This window comes from Callithrix jacchus, chromosome 1, assembly GCF_049354715.1.
Source record: "Callithrix jacchus isolate 240 chromosome 1, calJac240_pri, whole genome shotgun sequence".
NCBI lineage: Eukaryota > Metazoa > Chordata > Mammalia > Primates > Cebidae > Callithrix > Callithrix jacchus.
The window spans coordinates 173394075-173415347 of NC_133502.1; the positions used below are offsets into that span (position 1 = coordinate 173394075).

Below are 21273 nucleotides of genomic sequence, written 5' to 3' on the forward strand. Positions count from 1 at the left end.
GCCACTGCACTCTTGCCTGGGTGACAGAGTCTGAAAAACAAACAAGGCCGGGCGCAATGGCTCACACCTGTAATCCCAGCACTTTGGGAGGCCGAGGTGGGCGAATCACGAGGTCAGGAGTTCAAGACCAGCCTGGCCTAGATGGTGAAACCCTGTATCTACTAAAAATACAAAAATTAGCTGGACATGGTGGCACACACCTGTAATCTCAGCTACTCAGGAGGCTGAGGCAGGGGATTGCTTGAATCCGGGAAGTGGAGGTTACAGTGAGCCAAGATCATGTGACTGCACTCCAACCTGGGTGACAGAGTAAGACTCTGTCTCAAAAACAAACAAACAAAAAAAGAAAATACTCTCCTGAGAAACTGGCAATGAAGTGGGAGAAGCAGGATGGGGAGAAGAGGGCATCCAAGTGAGAATGTGGCCTTGGGCAAAGTGCCAGCCTCAGTCACATCCCCAGAGGAGTTCTGGAGGAGGGACAATGGCTCAGTTCATCTCCACTGGGGCTAGTGAGCCACGAGTATAGATGCTCATGCCAGTAGGTCATTGCCTCAGGGCAGCTGCAGGAAGATGGCTACTCCCTGGCACTTTAGGGGCAAAGCAACTCTGAAGAGAGTCACAGATGGACAGCAGGCACATGGAAGCCAGGGATGGGCACAAAAACCAGTAAGAAGGATCTCAGAAGATTCAGACCAGCTCCGCCAGTGCTCACTACACACTTCATGAGACTGTTACAACAATTAATTGGCATAACTCATTAAAGCCCGCAGCACAGTGCCTGGCACATGGTAAGGGCTCAGAAGATGGACCTGCGGCTTTTCTTGTGGTTATTAGCAGGCTGGGGCTGGTGAGTGTTCAGGGCCCATGCCAGCCACTCTGAGGCTCTGGACTTCTGGAATTCTTTCTTGTTTTATTTTATTTTACTTTTGTAAGAGGGCCTCACTCTGTCACCCAGGCTGGAGTGCAGAGACATGATCTCGGCTCCCTCAGCCTCCGCCTCCTGGGTTCAAGCGATTTTCCTGCCTCAGCCTCCCGAGTAGCTGGAACTACAGGTGCACACCACCATTCCTGGCTAATTTTTGTATTTTATAGAGATGGTGTTTCACCATGTTAGCCAGGCTGTTCTTGAACTTCTGACCTCAGGTGATCCTCCTACCTCGGCCTCCCAAAGTGCTGGGATTACAGGCGTGAGCCACCATGCCTGGCCCAGCTTCTGGAGTTCCTAATTGCAGCGGAGCTCCTTTTACCCTCTGTGCCTAGCCGGCCACGTGCTGTACTCTCTAACCATCCCCTTTCCCCGGGCAGCTGCAGTCCATGGTGGATCTCCTGGAGGGCACCCTGTACAGCATGGACTTGATGAAGGTGCACGCCTACGTTCACAAGGTGGCCTCCCAGATGAACACACTGGAAGAGGTAAGGGCAGGGCTGCTGCCAGAGGCCAGTGTGGTACTGGGGGCTGAGGGCACTGTCCGAAGAGGGCCCAGGAAATCCAGACTTCACCCTGGTGACCATGGGAAGCTGACCTCCAGCCAGGAGTTGGGGGAGGGAAACGCGGGCCACAGGAGCCAGCCTCTGGGGAAGAGCTCTAATTGGCTCAAGGGCCTCCAGGAAGCTGAAGTCTGGGTGGAGAAACTGAGGCACCTGCTGGTTGTATGAAAGGGGTACAGAGGGAGTGGGAACTTGCAGTTGGCCTCAGTGCACCAAGATCAGGACTCAAAACTCTGGGGGTACCATTCAAACAAGATTCCTTGGTGGTTGGGCATAATGGCTCAGTGGCCGGGTACAGTGGCTCATGCCTGTAATCCCAACACTTTTGAGAGGCTGAGGGAGGCGAATCACTTGAGGCCAGAAGTTTGAGACCAGCCTGGCCAACATGGCGAAACCCTGTCTCTACTAAAAATACAAAAATTAGGCATGGTGAAACACACCTGTAATCCCAGCTACTCAGTGGCCAGGTGCCGTGGCTCACCCCTGTAATCCCAGCTACCCAGGCTGAGGCAGGAGAATTGCTTGAACCTGGGAGGCAGAGGTTGCAGTGAGCTGAGATCGTGCCACAGCCTGGGTGACAGAGCAAGACTGTCTCAAAATAAAAAATAAGATACCTTGTTAGAGTGCCCCCTGGGTTGGTACAACATGGCAGGACTGACCAAACCCACTAGGCCCGTGCCCAGCTGCTGTGGAGGCAGAGGTGCTACACGTCCTGCCCTGGTCAGGGTGAATGTGCTATAAGACTGGGCAGGGGACCAGGACTGCCCTTGGGGACAAGGACAGAGTGGGGTGAGCACAGGGGTCCAAGCTGCAGGTTTGAGGTTTGCATCTCTGCTGGCACAGCCTCACCTCCGCCTGTTTCCTGTATCCGGCCTCTGCTGGGAGCCACTGGGAGTCTCGGGACATACAACTGCCAGGAGTGGGTGTGGGGGCTTCCTTTCCCAGCTTCCTTTTCAGGGGGAGGGGGCACCTGGGCATCCTGTGCCCCAGGGTGGGAGATTAACCCTTTCCTCACCCCAGAGTTGGGATCACAGTGTCTTTAAGTAATTCAAAAAGTGTTTGATAGGTACCTACTATTGGCCATGTCCCCGACAGCAGTGGAGAAAGCTGACACTTGGTGAATTTCTTCTGTGCGCCAGTATTTCCTGGGCAGCTGGTACATGCCAGGCTCTCCTGTTGCTGGCTCTGAAGTTATTCTCCTTTGATCTTTCCTCTTGTCACCTCAGGGAATGTTAACCCACTTCATGTAACTCTGAGCCAAACAATCTGGAGGGTATACATCTGCTAGGCCTGAATCAAACCAGGGTTTCTACAGCCACAGAGAAATGGCTTTTTAATTATTTTCTGTATCGAATTATCTGTGCTACGCTTCTGTTAACCATGGTTTACTAAGTGATAACCTTATGTAAAAATTAAAAATGAAAAAAGCTTTTGCTCCCCCTGGGAGGAGGTGGAGAGAACAGCCTCACTCAGGAGAGGCTGGCTTTCTCTGCCAAAGGGAAGAAACTCCTGGGGGTCAGCAGTAACTCGGTGTCTCAGCTTCCTTCTGCTCCCCTCCCTGACACCAGCAGTTTTCAACCAGGCATGATTTTGCCCCCAGGGGAAAGCTGGCAATAGCTGGAGACATTTTTAGTTGTCACAACTTAGGCGGGGGACAGGATGGATGCTACTGGGCTTCTACTGGTTAGAGGCCAGAGATTCTGCTGAACACCCTGCAATACACAGTCCCCAGAAGCCAACCACTGTGTGGCAGATGTCAGTAGTGAAGAGGCTGAAAAATCAGTCATACACTTTGACTTCTGTCATCACTGGAATCAAGTTATTTTGGTTTTGTTTTGTTTTTTTTGTGTTTTTTTTTTTTTTGTTTGATTTTTTGAAACAGGGTCTCGCTCTGTAGGCCAGGGTAGAGTGCAGCCTCAACCCCCCAGGCTCAACTGATCCTCCCACCACAGCCTTCCAAGTAGTTGGGACTGCAGATACACACCACCAAACCCAGCTAATTTTTTTGTATTTTTTCTAGATATGGGGCTTTACCATGTTGCTCATGCTGGTCTTAAATTCCTGGGCTCAAGCAATCCTCCTGCCTCAGCCTCCCAAAGTGCTGGGATTACAGGCATGAGCCACTGCACCTGACCCCTGGAATCTAGTTTAAAATGCACTTTCATATTCCATAGGCTTTCTGGTCCTCACAGTGACCCTGCCATTTAGCCCATTTTACAGGCAGGGAAACTGAGGCTCGCAGAAGTAGTTACTAGCCCAAAGTTGCCCACCCAGGAAGTAGAAAGCAAGGATTTGAATTCAAGGGTATCCAATTCCTGCCTGCTGCCTCTTGGTCCCTGAACCTGAGTCACCCAGGGCTGACTGGATGTCACTTACTTTTAGGTTATCTTTTCCTCTGTAACAATTTCTATAAATTAAATTCTGGACCCATAATTCTGTTGCTCTGCAGCTTCTCACCAAACTGGTACTTTCTGCCTCTGACTCCTGTCTCTCCTGCTTTAGCTGAAAAATAGACTCAGGTGAAAGAATCTCACATCCATTGGAGCTTTGGGGACCTGGTACTGATACCTGCCAGGCCCCCCAGGTTTCCAAGTCCTCAAGGAGACCGCTAGAGAGCAGGAGGTTCACAGAGCAGGGGGCATTGTGGTTCTAAGCAGTCTGTCTGCTCCTAGCAGGATTCAGAACCAGGATTAGATCCAGGAGCTGGTGTGGGAGCTGCTAAAGGTAGGCAGGGAGCCAGAGCCCCAGCAAAGGGAGATGAGGCAGGGAAGGAGAACAGGCCTGGGAGTATAGGCAGGGCTCAGTCCCGGGAGAGGAGCCCACACGGCCCAGGAGAGAAGTTGGAGACTTGGAGGGAGCAGAGATTCACCCTCCGCAAAACCCCAAAGGGCTTCACTCCATCTACATTGTTTGAAGATTTTACAAACAGAAGGTATTTATGTATTATGTATACAATTATTTTAAAGTAGCCAAAGATTGGAAGCAACTTAAGTAACTAACAATAAGGGGCAGGAATGGTGGCTCACACCTGTAATCCCAGCACTTTGTAGGACTGAGGCGGGCAGATCACTTGAGGTCAGGAGTTCAAGACCAGCCTGGCCAACATGGCAAAACCCCGTCTCTACTAAAAATACAAACATTAGCCAGGCGTGGAGGCATGCGCCTGTAGTCCCAGCTACTCAGGAGGCTGAGGCAGGAAAATCGCTTGAGCCCGGGAGGAAGAGGTTGTTGCAGTGCCTTGAGATCACACCACTGCCTTCCAGCTCTGGGCAACAGAGTGAGACTCCATCACAAAAAGAAAAAAGAAAAAGTAGCCATGAATAAGGGACTGGATGGCCGGCCACAGTGGCTCACACCTGTAACCCCAGCACTTTGAGAGGCCAAAGCGAGCAGATCACTTGAGGCCAGGAGTTCAAGACCAGCCTGGCCAACATGGTGAAACCCCGTCTCTTTTTAAAAATACAAAAGATTAGCCGGGCCTGGTTGTGGGTACCTGTAGTGCCAGCTACTCAAAAATAAATAAATAAATAAATAATAAGGGACTGGGTAAATAAATTATAGCCTCTCAAGTGATGGCATACTATGTGGCCATGAGAAGGCATGGGAGCACTATATATGCAGATATGCGTTGGATCCCAGAATAGGCTGTTCAGCAAAAAAGCAAAGAAAAACATGCGTGTATGTGTACATGTGTGTGTACGTGTGTGTATGTATGCATGTGTATATGTGTACATGTGTTCATATGTTCCTCTAAATACACAGACTCTTTTTAGAAGGATATGCAAGAAACCTATAATAATTGTTGGCACTGAGAAGTAAAGGTGGGAGGGTGACATTTTTATAGCTGTTTATATCTTTCTAATTTAGTACCATGCACATGTATTATCTATTTTTTTAATTCCTTCACGTTTTTAATTTTAAAAGTTCATAAATACAAGGTCTCTTGGAGCCTATTTTTCCAGCCCATACTCGATGGGGCCACCCTCAGCCCATTCAGGGGACTGGGCAGCAAAGCCTAATGACTGAAGCAGGGGTGTCCCTCCAGCCTGGGGGTTCAGAGGAAGCTGGCCCAGGAAAGACCTCCAATCCTGCCCCTCCACAGAGCATCAGGGCCAACCTGAGCCGGGAGAATGAGGTGGTGAAGGAGAGCATGCGCCACCTCAGCGAGCAGTTGAGGCACTATGAGAACCACTCCGCCATCATGCTGGGCATCAAGAAGGAGCTGTCTCGCCTGGGCCTCCAGCTGCTGCAGAAGGATGCCGCCGCCGCTGCCGCCCCCAACACCCCTACTACGGGCTCTGGTAGCAAGGCCCAGGTGAGTCCCCAGCTCTGATCACGGGGCCAGAGCTGGCTGGGCTTGGGAGCTTCATGTGCCAGGACGTTGGCCCTGAGGGCTAGCTCGTTTGGGGCTGTAGGATGGGTTGAGGGCTGGCACAGCCAGAGAGTCCCTGGCAGGGTGAGGGGCAGGAGGTACCTGCTGTGCAGTGAGCACATTCAGCCTAGGGAATGGGGACAGAACTGGGGATCCCGCCAAGGGGGCTGGTCCCTAAGCCAGGTATTTGGCAATCTTCTCATTCCCAAGTTTGAAACTAGTGGGGACAAGTTTGTGGAGACAGTGCTCTCTGCCTGGCCCTTAGAGACCAGGCTGGCTGCAGCAAATCCGCTTCTATCCTCTCCTGCTGTGGCTGGGCCCTTGGCTGGGTTGAGCCTGCTCAGGGGAAGGTGGGCAATTGCCTCAGGGACCCCTGCAGACTGATAACCATTCACCCAACCCGCTCTGGGGTAATGAATTCCTGCAGCCAACACCCAGATGCTCCACCTCCAAGCTCAGAGCATAGTGAGCAGAGCCACTGCATCCGTCACTAGGCAGAGCCACACATGACAGCTGACACACCTGCGTGCAAATGTGATCAACGTCCTCCCTCTAGGCAGACGAACTGCAAAGCTGGCTCTCCCTCTGACCAGATCAATGAGAAAGAACAACCATGTTTGGGTAGGCCAGTGGCACAGAGGCTCCTGCCTATGCTGGACATACGCTATGGTATGTGGCTTGGCGAATGGAGTGCAGACTGGATTCAACCCCATTCAGGCCCCTCCAGCCAGTCGCCCCTGGGAAAGAGACAAGCCATACCCTTGTTCACAGTGGCCTTGTTTTTGGTGAGTGGCTGAAGAAGGGAGCTGATATTTGTGGAATTCCTACTTTAAACTTGACTTTCTCACAGACATTGTCAGTGAAACCCATAGTCACCTGAGAGAAGGGGTGACCCCTGCCCATTTGGCAGATGCACAGAGAGGGGTCACTTGGAGAGGGCGTGGCAGAGCTGGGACTGGCAGCCAGGTCTGCGTGACTGCCGAGCCCACCCTCTTCCTCTCTTCCTTTCCACGTCTTGGGCTCCTTTGCTGACATTATGATAATGGGGCCATTTGTGTCTGCAACTGGAACCACCTAGATGCTGATAAAGTGGCTAGGAAGCCTGTGCCTTGGCCCCCAGATGGCTTCCTGCCCATTCCCGTGCCAATTCCACAGGCGAGAATGAAGCGTGTTTTGGCAATGGTGCAGAAGGCGCCCAGCTACTGTACTTGCCGTATCTGCTGGAGTTCCTGCCTAACAATGGGTGATGTCACAGGCCCTATGTTCTTGTGCCAAGCCAGCATCAGAGGCATTTCAATAGGAAGTGAAAATAACAAAACACAAAACGTTAGAAACGGCATAGCCTAGAGGTTGGGTGTAGACCTCAAGCCTATGAGGGAGCTAGAGAGCTGTAGAGGAAACTGAAGCAAATCAGTCATGGATGTAGCCACCATGGCGGGCGGGGTAAAGGAAAGCTGTGACTTCATGAGCGCTTGGGACGCAGGGTCTGGGGCAACATGACCACCTCCAGCCCCCATGTGCTGAGCCCCCAGGACTCCCCACAACATCGCTTCTACTGTCCTTCAAGTCTGAGACTTCTCTTCCCCCCCAGGACACAGCTGGAGGAAAAAGCAAGGACCTCAGCAAGTATGGCAGCGTACAGAAGAATTTTGCAGACAGAGGCCTCCCAAAACCGCCCAAGGAGAAGCTGCTGCAGGTGGAGAAGCTGAGGAAGGAGAGCGGCAAGGGCAGGTTCCTCCAGCCCACAGCCAAGCCCCGCGCCCTGGCCCAGCAGCAGGCTGTGATCCGGGGCTTCACCTACTACAAGGCGGGCAGGCAGGAGGTAACCGAGGCAGTGGCAGGTGAGTAGCGGGGAATGGGGACCCTGGGAAGTGGGGAATGGATGCCTCCTAGGAATCCCCTCATCTTCTCTGCAGTCAGACCACCCCAGATTCAGTTCCACCCATTGATGACCTGTTGGGTGCTCTCTACTTATCCACATATGGAGATAACACCCCACTCAGGGGGCTATTGGGATGAAATCACAGAACCAAGCTGAGGGCCACTGGATTGCTTTCCAGTATTTGCAGCTGTCTTCACCTTCACTGGACTTTGCTTTTTGCATCTGAAGATGAGCTGAAGGTCCACTCCGACCAGGTGACAGGGAATGGCAGAGACACAGTCCCTGCCCCCACAGATCTCATAGCCTAGTGGGAAAAATCCCTGTGACCAGGCAGCTGCCACAGTTGGGGCAGGAGAATACAGGATTCCTGGGAAGTGACCAGGGCTTTTGGGGCTCCTCTCATTTCCTCTCCAGCTCCTCTCTCTTCTTAGATCCCCAAGGAAAAGCCCCTAGACTCTTGTATTTTTCCTGCAGCTCCCTGCTGGCTCACAGAGAAGGGTGACAAAGTAACTGGCAAACAAGAGGCAAAAGTTTCAAGACACCCCAAATTTCTGAGCTGTCTCTATGGGTTGTAGTTCCTGATTCCCTCACTAACACCCTCCCCAGATGCCTGCTCTCTTCTGATGCTCCAGAGGGGTGTTCCAAACCTGCTTTTCCCTTCCTGGATCCTGCTGAACCACCTCCTCCTGCAAAGCCCTCCTTTCAGTCCGTGTGTAAGGGGCACAAGGAGGTGAAACAGCCAGGGACCAGGCTCCTTTGAGATCCCTCTTGTTTCTTGGCCTCTCAGGACTCAGGGGCCTCTTCCCTCAGCACCTGGTCCCAGCTGCTGGCCCAAGCCCTGCCAGCTTGGCCTGGACATGGCACAGAGCCTCTGACCCCTGGCTGGGGTACTGCCTGAAAACAGCTGCAGGCATCTGACTCTGCCAGCAAGGCCTGTGGGAACAGGCACCCTCCCCTGGCAGGCTGCCGAGGCCAGGCCTCCCTATGGTCCTTCCTGACCAGGGGGATAACCCCCGTCCCCACCAGAGCTCCTGTCAGAGCCCTCTTGTTTCTCCAGGCTGCCCACAGCAGGACCTATGCAAAAAGGAAGCCCCAAACAGGGAATAAATGAAGTCAGGTTATTGTCCTCAAGTCAAGGGGTCTCTGAGCCCCTTCCCCAGCTGCCAGGGAGTCCCCTGGGCCCCAGACCATCATAGTAATAACAGCACCACTCCTTTGTCTCCCTGGTGTCACAATTTTTTTGTTTTGAGATGGAGTTTCGTTCTTGTCACCCAGGCTGGAGAGCAATGGTGCAATCTCAGCTCACTGCAACCTCCGCCCCCCAGATTCAAGCAATTCTCCTGCCTCAGCCTCCCAAGTAGCTAGGATTACAGGCACATGCCACCATGCCCGGCTAATTTTTGTATTTTTAATAGAGACGGATTTCACTGCGTTGGCCAGGCTAGTCTCCAACGCCTGACCTCAGGTGATCCGCCCCCGTCAGCATCCCAAAGTTCTGGGATTACAGAAGTGAGCCACCGCGCCCAGTCAGTGTCATAATTTTCTAAACACTTTCTTTTTTTTTTTTTCTTATGAGACAGGGTCTCACTCTGTCACTCAGGCTGGAATGCAGTGGCACAATCATGACTCATTGCCATCTTGACCTTCCGGGCTCAAGTGATCTTCCCGCCTCAGTCTCCCTAGTAACTGGGACCCATCACCACACCTGGCTAATTTTTTCTATTTTTTAGTAGAGAGAGGGTTTTGCCATGTTAGCCAAGCTAGTCTTGAACTCTAGGGCTCAAGTGATCCACCTGCCTCAGCCTCCCAAAGTCCTGGGGTTACAGGCACCAGCCACTGTACCCAGCCTTCTAAGCACTTTCATTCATGCCTTTGCATTTGATCCTGGCAGCAGCTGCATTTCCCACGGCAGAGGAATAGAAGCAGGCCTGTGAAATGGGAACAAGAGCTTCTCTCTAGAATTGAATCTAGGAAATGAGAGAACTGGTAAAACTGCCCAATGCATAGGAAAGAAAGGGATCTCCTTTTTGGCACCTCATAGTTGCTGGGATCTGTGCACATGTTTTATGTACATTTTTCTGACATCAACACCACAGTCCAGCATGGTGGGTTCATGACTCTCAGTTCACAGAGGTGGTCCAGCAAGGCAGGGGAACTTGGCTGAGGCCACCCTGCTGAGTTTAGAGCCCTGACTGTGAAGTCCTCCCTGCCTCCCACTTTGAAACCTTTCACCCCCTCCACTCCCTGAGGGTCCCTGAGCTGCTGGGAGTCCAGTGGGCCTAAGGGAGACCCACACCACAGCCAGTGGTGCTGGAGTGTGAGCATGGGGTCTTCTCTCTGCAGACAATGCCCTTCAGGGGACTTCCTGGTTGGAGCAAGTGCCGCCCAAGGTAGAGGGCGAACCCAACTCCGAAAAGCAGGATGAGGCTAAGCCCAGGTCCTCAGAGGGAGTAGACTTGGCTCCTGGCACTCCCACCTCAGTCCCTGCCACCACCACCACCGCCGCCACCCCGACTCCCACCACCAGTCTCCTGCCTACTGAGCCACCTTCAGGTCCAGAAATCTCCAGCCAAGGTGAGTGAGCCTCACAGGGGTCGGCAAACTGTTGCCTGTACCCAAATCTAGCCCACAGACTGTTTTTGTGCAGCCCTCAAGGTAAGAAATGCTTTCTATAGCTGAGCATGGTAGCTCACACCTGTAATACCAGCACTGTGGGAGGCTGAGACAGGTGGATCATCTGATGTCAGGAGTTTGAGACCAGCCTGGCCAACATGGAAAAACCCCCTCTCTACGAAAAATACAAAAATTAGCCAGGTGTGGTGGTGGACACCTGTAATTCCAGCTACTCGGGAGGCTGAGGCAAGAGAATCACTTGAACCTGGGAGGCAACAAAATTTTTTTTTTTTTTTTGGACAGAGTCTCACTCTGTCACCCAGGCTGGAGGGCAATGGTATGATCTCAGCTCACTGTAACCTCTGCCTCCCAGGTTCAAGTGATTCTCTTGCCTCAGCCTCCTGAGTAGCTGGAATTACAGGTGTCCACCACCACACCTGGCTAATTTTTGTATTTTTAGTAGAGATAGGGTTTCACCATGTTGACCAGGCTGGTCTCTGACTCCTGAGATCAGGTGATCCCCCCATCTCAGCCTCCCAAAGTGCTGGGATTACAGGCATGAGCCACAGTACCCGGCCCAGGTAGTATTTTCAACCAATTCTTAAAACGTCACCTAGAATGCCATCATCAAATCCAGCAACTATTTCTATCTCTTTATTTCCTGTGTCCAGTCACTGGCCCTGTTTTGATGTCAGCATTTATAGTTTTGATTTGTGTCTCATGGTAGAAATCTTCCTTGTGAAGTCATTGATCCCATACTTCCGAAGGGATCTTGGCTCTGTGGTGACAATCCTTCAAACCCTGTCCTGCTTTGGTCCAAGTGCATTCCACTTCTAGGAATCTTTCCTGAAGGATCCACCAGCAATGGGAACAACAGCTGCAGCTTAAATCGTTGGATCAGGGCCTTATTTCTAATGTCAGAGAACTGGAAATAACGTGAAGGGCTGACGTGGGAGGACTGGTGACATACACACAAGGGCACAGCTGTCCACCGCTCTGGCAGAACCTTGAAAGCACATCATTAAAAGGCTATTTAATGATGAGAGAAATTGCTCAATGGAGGCTAAAAATGGGATACATAAAACTGTATACTCACAGCTTTTTAAAGTATGTCTGCATGAATGTACATTGCAAAGAAAAAAGAAAAGGAAGGAAATGTCACATATTTACATTTTTCTTTGGATGGGAGAAGGTTGGGAGGGGGTAAGGGATAAAAGACCACATACTGGCTATATCGTGTATGCTGCTCAGGTGACAGATAACATCAAAATCCAGAAGTCACCACTGAAGAACTCACCCATGTAACCAAAAACCACCTGTTCCCCAAAAACTGTTGAAATGAAATTTTATTATTATTATTGTTATTGGTCTTTGTTTTGTTTTGAGACAGAGTCTGACTCTGTCGCCCAGGCCAGAGTACAGTAGTGTGATCAGAGCTCACTGCAACCTCTGCCTCCTGAGTTCAAGTGATTCTCCTGCCTCAGCCTCTGACCAGCTGGGATTACAGGCATGCACCACTATGTCTGGCTAATTTTCGTATTTTTAGTAGAGACAGTGTTTCACCATGTTGAGCAGGCTGGTCTCGAACTCCCGACATCAAGTGATCCATGAAATAAAATTTTTAAAAAGAGAACAAAAGAACAGAAAAAAATTTTTCTTTGGATAATGGAAATGTTTAGGTTTTTTATTTTATATTTTAAGAGTTTAAAATTTTTTAATCTTTTAAAAAGTAAAAGATTAAACAAATAAAAAAATTTTTAAGTTTTTGTTGACAAAAAGTGTATGCATTCATTTGTTTGGCACACTGCAGAAAGAAACTTTTTTTAATGTATGTGTTTATGATTCACATGACGTTTTGATATGTGTACACAATGTGAGATGGCTAAATCAAGCTAATTAGCATATATATTACCTCACATTTCTTATCTTTTTTTTTTTGAAAGAGCACTTAAAATCTACCCTTTTTGTGTGTGTGTGTGAGATGGACTCTTGTGCTGTTACCCAGGCTGGAGTGCAATTGCGTGATCTCGGCTCACTGCAGTCTCCGCTTCCAGGGTTTCGGTGATTCTCCTGCCTCCTGAGTAGCTGGGATTACAGGCATGCACCACTACGCCTGGCTAACTTTTGTATTTTTAGTAGAGACGAGGTTTCATCATGCTGGTCAGGCTGATCTTGAACTCCTGACCTCAAATGATCCACTCTGCCTTGGCCTCCCAAAGTGCTGGGATTACAGGCATGAGCCATCACACCCAGCCTTAAAATCTACTCTTTTAGCAATATTCAGGTATACAATATGTTGAACTTATTTCCATTAGCTAAAGGAAATTTCAAATCCTTTAAGCAACATCTCCTTAATCCCCCCACCCTCTAGTAACCACTTTTCTACTCTCTGCTTTTATGAGTTTGACTTCTTTTTTCTTTTTTTTCTTCTTTTTGATTTATGAGTTTGACTTTTTTACTTTTTATTTATTTATTTTTTTTTTGAGGCAGGGTTTTGCTCTGTTGCCCGGGCTGGAGTGCAGTGGTGTGATCACAGCTTACTGCCACCTCAACATCACAGGCGCAAACAATCCTCCCACCTCAGCCTCCCTAGTAGCTGGGACACACCACTATGCTCACCTAATTTTTTTTTTTAATTTTTTTGTAGAGACAAGGTCTTGCTATGTTGCCCAGGCTGCTCTCAAACTCTTGAGCTCAACTGATCCTCCCACCTCAGCCTCCCAAAGTGCTGGAATTACAGGTGTGAGTCACGACACCTGGCCAAGTTTGACTATCTTTCTTTCTTTCTTTTTTTTTGACAGAGTTTCACTCTTGTTGCTTGGGCTGGAGTGCAGTGGTATGATCTCTGCTCACTGCAACCTCTGCCTCCCCAGGTCAGGCGATTCTCCAATCACAGCCTCCTGAGTAGCTGGGATTACAGATGCCCCCCTACCACACCCAGCTAATTTTTATATTTTTAGTAGAGACAGGGTTTCACAATGTTGCCCAGGCTGGTCTTGAACTCCTGACCTCAAGTGATCCCCCTCCTTGGCCTCCCAAAGTGCTGGGATTACAAGTATGAGCCACCATGCCCGGCCTCCATTCTCTTTTCTGAATGTTTTATGTTTTCAGTAATGATCAGGCATTGCTTTGATGATGAGGATTGGGGAAAGAAGGCCACAAACAAAATATCAGGAGGGATTGAAGTTAGACCCAGATAACATTCCCAGCCCGTTGCTCTGGCTGGGGGCTTTGGGGGTCTGTGTACTGATGCTGCCTGCCTTCCTCCCCATAGGCAGAGATGCAAGCTGTGAGGGCACCCTCCGGGCCGTGGACCCCCCCGTGAGGCACCACAGCTATGGGCGCCACGAGGGAGCCTGGATGAAGGACCCTGCAGCTCGAGACGACAGGATCTATGTCACCAACTACTACTATGGAAACAGCCTGGTGGAGTTCCGTAACCTAGAAAACTTTAAGCAAGGTCAGGGACCCCGGAGGTGGAGACCGGGCGGGCGTGGACAGCCTGGGGAGGGGTCCTCTTGGAGATTTGGCCTTCCTTGCCTTGTGGCTTTCTATCGTACAGCCTGGCTGAGCTCCAGATTATCGGCCCCCACCAAGGAGGGGGTCTGGGCTGAGGGTGCTGGGCTGGGGTCCCAGTCAGACCCCACGGCACCCCCGTGTGCTAGCACCGTGCCAGGAACCAGAATATAGAGGCAAACAGGATGGACGGGGTCCTGCCCTCACAAGAGTGACTTGCCTTCATCGGGCCAATACTGAGTTTCCATTTGCTGAGTGCTTACCCTGTGCTGATCGCTCCCTGTGTGTCAGCTCATGGCAGCTACATACCTCCAGAAGGTGGGGTTATCACCTATTTTATAGGTGAGCAGGGCCTCGGGCCTTAGAAGAGCTGCAGGTCTGGGCAGGGGCCAGGATGGAGCTGACAGCACAGGGAAGGGCAGAAATCTGGTTATCAGATCTGGGGCATGATGTGGGGAAGGGGTCATTTAGATCTAGCCTGCCCTCCGGAAATGCACAGTCTGGTGGGGGAGGCAAAGGCTTAAAGAGACAATTTCAGTACAGCATTAGAGGGAGCACTGAGGGGTCTATGGGAACCCAGCCTAGAGATCAGGTAAGACATCCCCAGGGAGGTGATGCTGAGCTGGGACCCGGAAGAAGAGTAGGATTAAGCCATGCAGAAAAGAGAGGTAAGGGTGTTCCAGGCAGAAGGCTCAGCACATGCAAAGGCCTGGCAATGAGAAGAAGCTTCATGGCCTGGGGTTGTGGGGTGGTGAATAAGAAAGCTAGGGCAGGCCTCATGAGCCATGTAAAGGAATTTGGCCTTAACCCTGAGAGCTGTGGAGTCAAAACTAAAGGCCTAGAACAGGCCAGGGGCCATGGCTCATACCTGTAATCCTGGCACTTTGGAAGGCCAAGATGGGCAGATCACTTGAGGTCAGGAGTTCAAAACCAGCCTGACCAACATGGTGAAACCCCATTTCTACTAAAAAATTAAAACAAAAATTAGCTGGGCATGGTGGTGAGCACCTGTAATCCCAGCTACTCGGGAGGCTGAGGCAGGAGAATCACTTGAACCCGGAAGGCAGAGGTTGCAGTGAGCTGAGATTGCACCACTATACTTTAGCCTGGGTAACAGAGTGAGACTCTGTCTCGAAAAAATAAAAAAAATAAAGGCCTGGAACAATGAAAATCCTTCCTCCACTAGCTCAGTATTGGCTCAAGCAGCTCACAGGCTGGTGGAGGAAGCCAGTGATAAGCATCAAGGTGAAAGCTTCTGTCTAGTGGCTACAGATGTGTCCTGGGGAGAAAAAAAGACAAAAGGCTATGGGAGGTTAGAGGAGGGGCCCCTCACTCAGGTTAGGGAGGTCAGTGAAGGTTTCCTAGAGGAGGTGACATTGGCCTGGGGCTCTGAAAGATGGGCAGGCATTTCTAAGCTGATGACCTGGAAAACAGCAGTCCTAACTGAGGAACAGCAGGGACAAAGGCCTGGAGACAAAGAACGGGGCTGATGTCACCCTGTGTCTAAATCCTAGCTGTGCCACTCCAGGGCTGGGTGACCTTGACTCCTCTGAGCCTGTTTCCTCTTAAGCAGGTGGGATGATGATAGTCCTCCTTCGGGAGACGCTTGTGCCATAATGTCAGCCCAGCTCCAGGCATACTGTACATGCTTGGTATCAGTTGCCTACTGGGCCACTGAGAGTCCTTGGTGGTTTCAGGGGATGTGAGTGGGCTGGGGTTGCTCGGGAGGTCTGGGGTGACCATCTCCCTCCGCCTGCAGGCCGCTGGAGTAACATGTACAAGCTGCCCTACAATTGGATCGGCACGGGCCACGTGGTTTACCAGGGCGCCTTCTACTACAACCGCGCCTTCACCAAGAACATCATCAAGTACGACCTGCGTCAGCGCTTTGTGGCCTCCTGGGCTCTGCTGCCCGATGTGGTATATGAGGACACCACACCCTGGAAGTGGCGTGGCCACTCGGACATCGACTTCGCCGTGGACGAGAGTGGCCTGTGGGTCATCTACCCCGCTGTGGATGACAGCGATGAGGCCCAGCCCGAGGTGATCGTGCTGAGCCGCTTGGACCCCAGCGACCTCTCGGTGCACCGGGAGACCACGTGGAAGACGCGGCTTCGGCGGAACTCCTACGGGAACTGCTTCCTGGTGTGCGGCATCCTGTACGCCGTGGACACCTACAACCAGCAGGAAGGCCAGGTCGCCTATGCCTTTGACACGCACACAGGCACCGATGCACGCCCCCAGTTGCCCTTCCTCAATGAGTATGCCTACACCACCCAGATCGACTACAACCCCAAGGAGCGTGTGCTGTATGCCTGGGACAATGGCCATCAGCTCACCTACACCCTCCACTTCGTGGTCTGAGTGGAGACCGGTGCCCCAGGGAGAGGGGCAGCAGTGCGGGAGGGGTTCCCCACACCAGCTCCTGCAACTGACCCAATCCACAAATATTTATTGGAGGCTAGCCCAGGGCTGGGACTGGGCATGAGGTGGTCACCAGGTTGAGCTTCCTCAGCACCCAGTGGGAAATACTTGCTTCCACTTGCAGAGCATTGTGCCAAGCACTTTCCGCTCACTTACCCATTGATTCTCCCAGCACCTCCTTGGAGGCAGAGATCATGAACCCATTTAACAGATGAGGAGACAGAGGCTCAGAGAGGCACCGTCCCTTGCCTAACACCTCAGTTGTGAACAGGCAGGCTGTGCTGTCACGACAGCCCCATTTTAGAGATGAGGAGACTTCACCATGCCCTCCCCTCCCTGCCCTCCCCCATCTCCCCTGGTCTCCCTTGTTCTCTAAACTCTGTCTCCCTTCCCAGGGCCACTCAGAACCAGAGGCCTTTGGGGCCAGTATGCTGGTGTGGGGTGGGTGGAGGCCCCAGCTCTGCCTGCCATCCCAGGGCCCTGTCCTGGCTGAGCTGTTGGTGGCCCTGGGCTTTGGGCCCCTTGGCCAATGTCCTTGCCTCTTGCCTTTGGCAAGCCCCCCCAGCCCAGCCCACCCCACCCGCTGTCCGGCCACATTCCAAACCTCTACCGTCACCTAGCTGCTGAGCAGAAACCGCACCCCTAGAGAAAATCCCAGCCTCGTTCCAAGGCCCCTCTCTGCTCCATGCTCATTTTTATTTTTTCTTATTCTTCATCAGTGCTGTCATTTGTTTCTGCAGCAGCAGCTGAGAAGGCAGCAGGCAGCTCTGCTGGGGTGGGGAGCTGTGCTGAGGCTCTGTCTCCACCCAGAAGCACTGGTGCTGGTCACTTAGTCAGGCCTTGAGTCCCCTTCCTGGTTCATCCCAGAGCCTTTGTGCCTGGAGTCCACCTTGTCCTTTTTCTCTGGGCTTTCAAACCCACAACCTTTACACACTCAGGGATACCTCCAGGTCTGCCATGAATAAGACCCTAGGCCCAAGGCTGGTGTGGTGCCAGGATGGCACAGGTTCCCTCTTCCTTGCCAGCCCTGACCTGGTCACTGGGCGGGCTGGCCCAGCAGCCTGGGAGCTATGGAAGACACGGTGTGAGTAGTTGGGTCCAAGGGAGGCATCAGGCCTTCTTCTGGTTGCAGGAGAGAGCCAGAGGGCGGAAGTGGAGAGGGAAGAACTGGAGGTCTGCAGCCTGGACTTATCCTGGTTTCAGAGACGTTGTTGCCAGGGCTGCCCCAAGCCCAGGACTTCGGTTGAGGATGCACAGCTGGGCCACCTCACCCGGGGCCACTGATGGCTCCCTGGAGCCTCAGACCCACACAGCCTAGAGGACAAGGCCTTCAAGCCTCTCCCTCTTCTGCTTTTTCAGGCAATATTTTTAGTGCTGGAAAGAAATTCTCTAGCCCAACTCCCTGTTTCATGAAAGAGAAAATAGGCTCAGAAACATTTAGAGAGCAGCTCAGAATCACAATGGGAGCTGGGCACAGCCGACCTCCTTCCGCAAGGGCTCTGTCTGTCTCCTCTATTCTCCCCCGCATGGAGGCTGCCATACCTGGGAAGGCACCCCAACCACCCCAGCACCTGTGAAGGGTGTTTACTGCTCATCCCCACCCACCCCCTGGCCCTTGCTGCCTTCCTTTTGTCCCAGTGCCAGCTCCAGCAATGTCTGTATGTTTGAATACCAGTTGTCACGTTAGGAAAGTCAGCTGCACAGCTAAGAGTGTAAGAAAATGCTTTTTTTTTTTTTTTTTTTTTTTTTTTTTTTTTTTGAGATGGAGTTTTGCTCTTGTCCAGGCTGGAGTACAGTGGCATGATCTTGGCTCACTACAATCTCCACCTCCTGGGTTCAAGCGATTCTCCTGCCTTAGCCTCCCTAGTAACTGGGATTACAGGCGCTTGCCACCACACCAAGCTAATTTTTATATTTTTAGTAGAGACAGGAGTTTCACCATGTTGGCCAGGCTGGTCTCGAACAGACACCTTAGGTGATCTGCCCACCTCGGCCTCCCAAAGTGCTGCGATTACAGGCATGAGCCACCACGTCCAGCCAGGAAATGCTTTTTATGCAGAATACACTTTTTTCGGGCATTGTCAGGTGATGTTTTGTTTAAGGTCTAACTCACCCCTGGAATACAGGGGAATGATGAAACCCAGCCCAGCCAGGCCTGACTCATCACGGTCACATCCAGCCCCCACCCCTGGCAAACCAACCGCTGCAGGCTCCTCTTACAGACACATCAGGGGGCTCCAAGGCCCGGCATCTCCCTTGGCCCTGGGTGTGGGTTTTACGAGACTGTGTCTTTTGTGACATCATAGCCCAACCATGTGAGAAGAAAGAGAAGGCCTCCCCTTTCTTCATTAATCTAAAAAAAGGAAAATGAGAATAGGCTGATTTCTAAAAGTTAAAAGACAAGCAGCACTGCATTCTGGGGGAACAATTCTGGCCACAGCCCCCAAACATTCACTATGCCTCTTCTATTTTCAGACCCTTATAAGTGGGTTATGTGGTGGGTATTGTCAGTTTTTTGTTTTTGTTTTTTTTTCTTCTTGAGGCAGAGTTTCACTCTTGTTGCCCAGGCTGGAGTGCAGTGGCGTGATCTTGGCTCACTGCACCTCTGCCTTCCAGGCTCAAGAGATTCTCCTGCCTCAGCCTCCTGAGTAGCTGGGATTACAGATGCCCACCACTGTGCCTGGCTAATTTTTTGTATTTTTAGTAGAGAGAGGGTTTCACCATGTTGGCCAGGCTGAGGCTGGTCTCAAACTCCTGACCTCAGGTGATCCACCCATCTTGGCCTCCCAAAGTGTTAGGATTACACTTGGCCTCCCAAAATGTTAGGCTCTCTAGGCGTGAGCCACTGCACTCGGCCAGTTTCTTCATTTTACACATGGTCACACTGGAGCCTAGAACAGTGAAGTCACTTGTCACATAGGCAGTTAAGTGGAGAACCAGGTTTTAAAATCAGGTGTGAAAACCATCATTGTTAACTGAGCACCACCTGTGCTAAGCCTGCCACGGGCACGTCCTTGCAGCCTCATAACAGTGGAAGGTCTATATCCTGAATGTGCCCATTTTATAGATAAGGACACTGAGGAGAACAAACTTAGCAGGCTAACACAACAGCTCAGCCCGTTTCAGGTGCTTGTCAGTGCATGTTGCTTGCCAGCAGCCTGTCACTCCAGTAGCTGCTCCAGAAATGGTGGCTGTGGCTTTTATCCACAAACTGGCATCCACAGAGAAGCCCCAAGGAGGAGGTTGGGGCCAGCTCATAAAAAGCCTCAATGCCAAGCCAAGGAGTGAATGCCTCCAGCCATTTTTAGAACAAAGTCAAGTATAAATTTATAGAGAAAAAATTCGAAGACAGTTGGATGTTGTCCTGTTGGTAAGGAGAGGAAGGGAAAGGTTTTTTGTTTCGGGGAAAAGGAACCAGCCCACAACTGCACGCGTGAGCTCTCATGGAAACCTGACCCCCAACAGCTTTTAAGGGTTCTTGATTTTTTTTTAATCTGTTTTGGGCTTTATTATTTTTGGCAAAAGTTTCAAACAAGGGAGGGCCTGGACGGAGGAGGGCCAGGTCTTCTTACTGACCTAGTCCACAAAGGCAAAGGAGGCTGTCTCTGGTGTGACACATGAAGGGGCTTTGGCTACCCCTTGGGTTCCTCCCTAGAGACACAGCTCTTAAATTTAATCTGCTCTCTCCAGGGCAGGGCAGGGGTAGAGAATGGAGCTCCTGCCTTGGGGTCAGTGCTAAAGGTGGAGCTGGGGGATTTTCCTGGGAATGATTTGAGGGCTCCTGAAAGGCCATGTGTTCCAAAGTGCCTTTTCCTCTGGGACAGCATGGGAAGCTGCTGTCGGGGCAGGACACAGCACCGGATGGCTGGCAGGGAGCCCTGGGTTGGAATCCAGCCCCACCTTTCATGCTACAGGTTCGCTCAAGTTCTCTCCCCTTCAGGGTAGGGCTGTGAAGTCCCTCTTACATCTAAGAACATGCAGCTTAGTGAGGACGAGACCCGCCTAGAGCTTTACCACTAATCCCCTCTTCCCCCGGAGCCCCAAGACTGGCATTATTCCTCCCCACTACAGGTGATGAGCCTCAAGTTCAGAGCGCTTCAGCAACCTGCTCAGGGTCTCTAACAGGCAGTAGAGTCAAGGTATAAACCAGATCTGCTTCTGTACCAAAGTCCCAAACTAACTGTTGGTAGGAATCTTGTAACCAGTCATGTTTTCTTCCTTGTTTTGGCCGCTGGGAAGCTCAAAGTCAAATTTGAGACCCTTTTTTAACAATTATGCTGAGTCTACTACTAGACTCACTTCGTTCTAGCTTTCTGCTTTTACCTTTACCCTAATCTTTTTATTTTTCTTCTGTTGTACTTTATCTATTATCCATTTTTGTAAGTTTCCAAGATACCTGTTTTGCAACAAGATGGGATATGTCTAAATAAAGACATGTTCAAAGGTTTGATTTAAAAGGCTGGACTAAATGCTGTGGTCCATATCCTTATCACAACACATACATTTAATAACTTTTAAAATAAATAGTTTGTCATACCTGTAATCCCAGCACTTTGGGAGGCCGAGGCAGGCAGATCACCTGAGGTCAGGAGTTTGAGACCAGCCTGGCCAACATGGGGAAACTTTGTCTCTACTAAAAAATAGAAAAATCAGCTGGGCATGGTGGTGCACACCTGTAGTTCCAGCTACTTGGGAGGCTGAGGCAGGAGAATTGCTTGAACCCGGGAGGCAGAGGTTTCAGTGAGCTGAGATCGCGCCATTGCACTCCAGCCTGGCACCTGGTGACAGAGTAAGACTCTGTCTCAAAAAACAAACAAAAAAAAAATTAGAGGACACTTTATAAGTTGGTAGCAAAAACAACAACAAAACCCGCGCTTTTTTGTTTGTTTGTTTGTTTTGAGACAGTCTCACTGTGTCGCCTGGGTTGGAGTGCAGTGGTGTGATCTCGGCTCACTGCAACCTGCACCTCACAGATCCA

At 51.1% G+C, this 21273-nt stretch overlaps 1 protein-coding gene across 5 annotated transcripts in view; it reads left to right on the forward strand.

Moving 5' to 3' along the window:
• The window catches only part of OLFML2A (olfactomedin like 2A), a 42222-nt gene extending 21470 nt beyond the window's left edge, over positions 1 to 20752 (forward strand). For all 5 annotated transcript variants that reach the window (XM_078326741.1, XM_002743306.5, XM_054243680.2 and 2 more), the window contains 6 exons: positions 1306 to 1413; positions 5591 to 5803; positions 7452 to 7701; positions 10086 to 10316; positions 13630 to 13815; positions 15631 to 20752. In XM_078326741.1, coding sequence (XP_078182867.1) covers positions 1306 to 1413; positions 5591 to 5803; positions 7452 to 7701; positions 10086 to 10316; positions 13630 to 13815; positions 15631 to 16235 — 1593 coding nt within the window. In that variant the 3' untranslated portion in view covers positions 16236 to 20752. The remainder of the gene's footprint in view (positions 1 to 1305; positions 1414 to 5590; positions 5804 to 7451; positions 7702 to 10085; positions 10317 to 13629; positions 13816 to 15630) is intronic.
• The last annotated feature ends 521 nt before the right edge of the window (positions 20753 to 21273 follow it).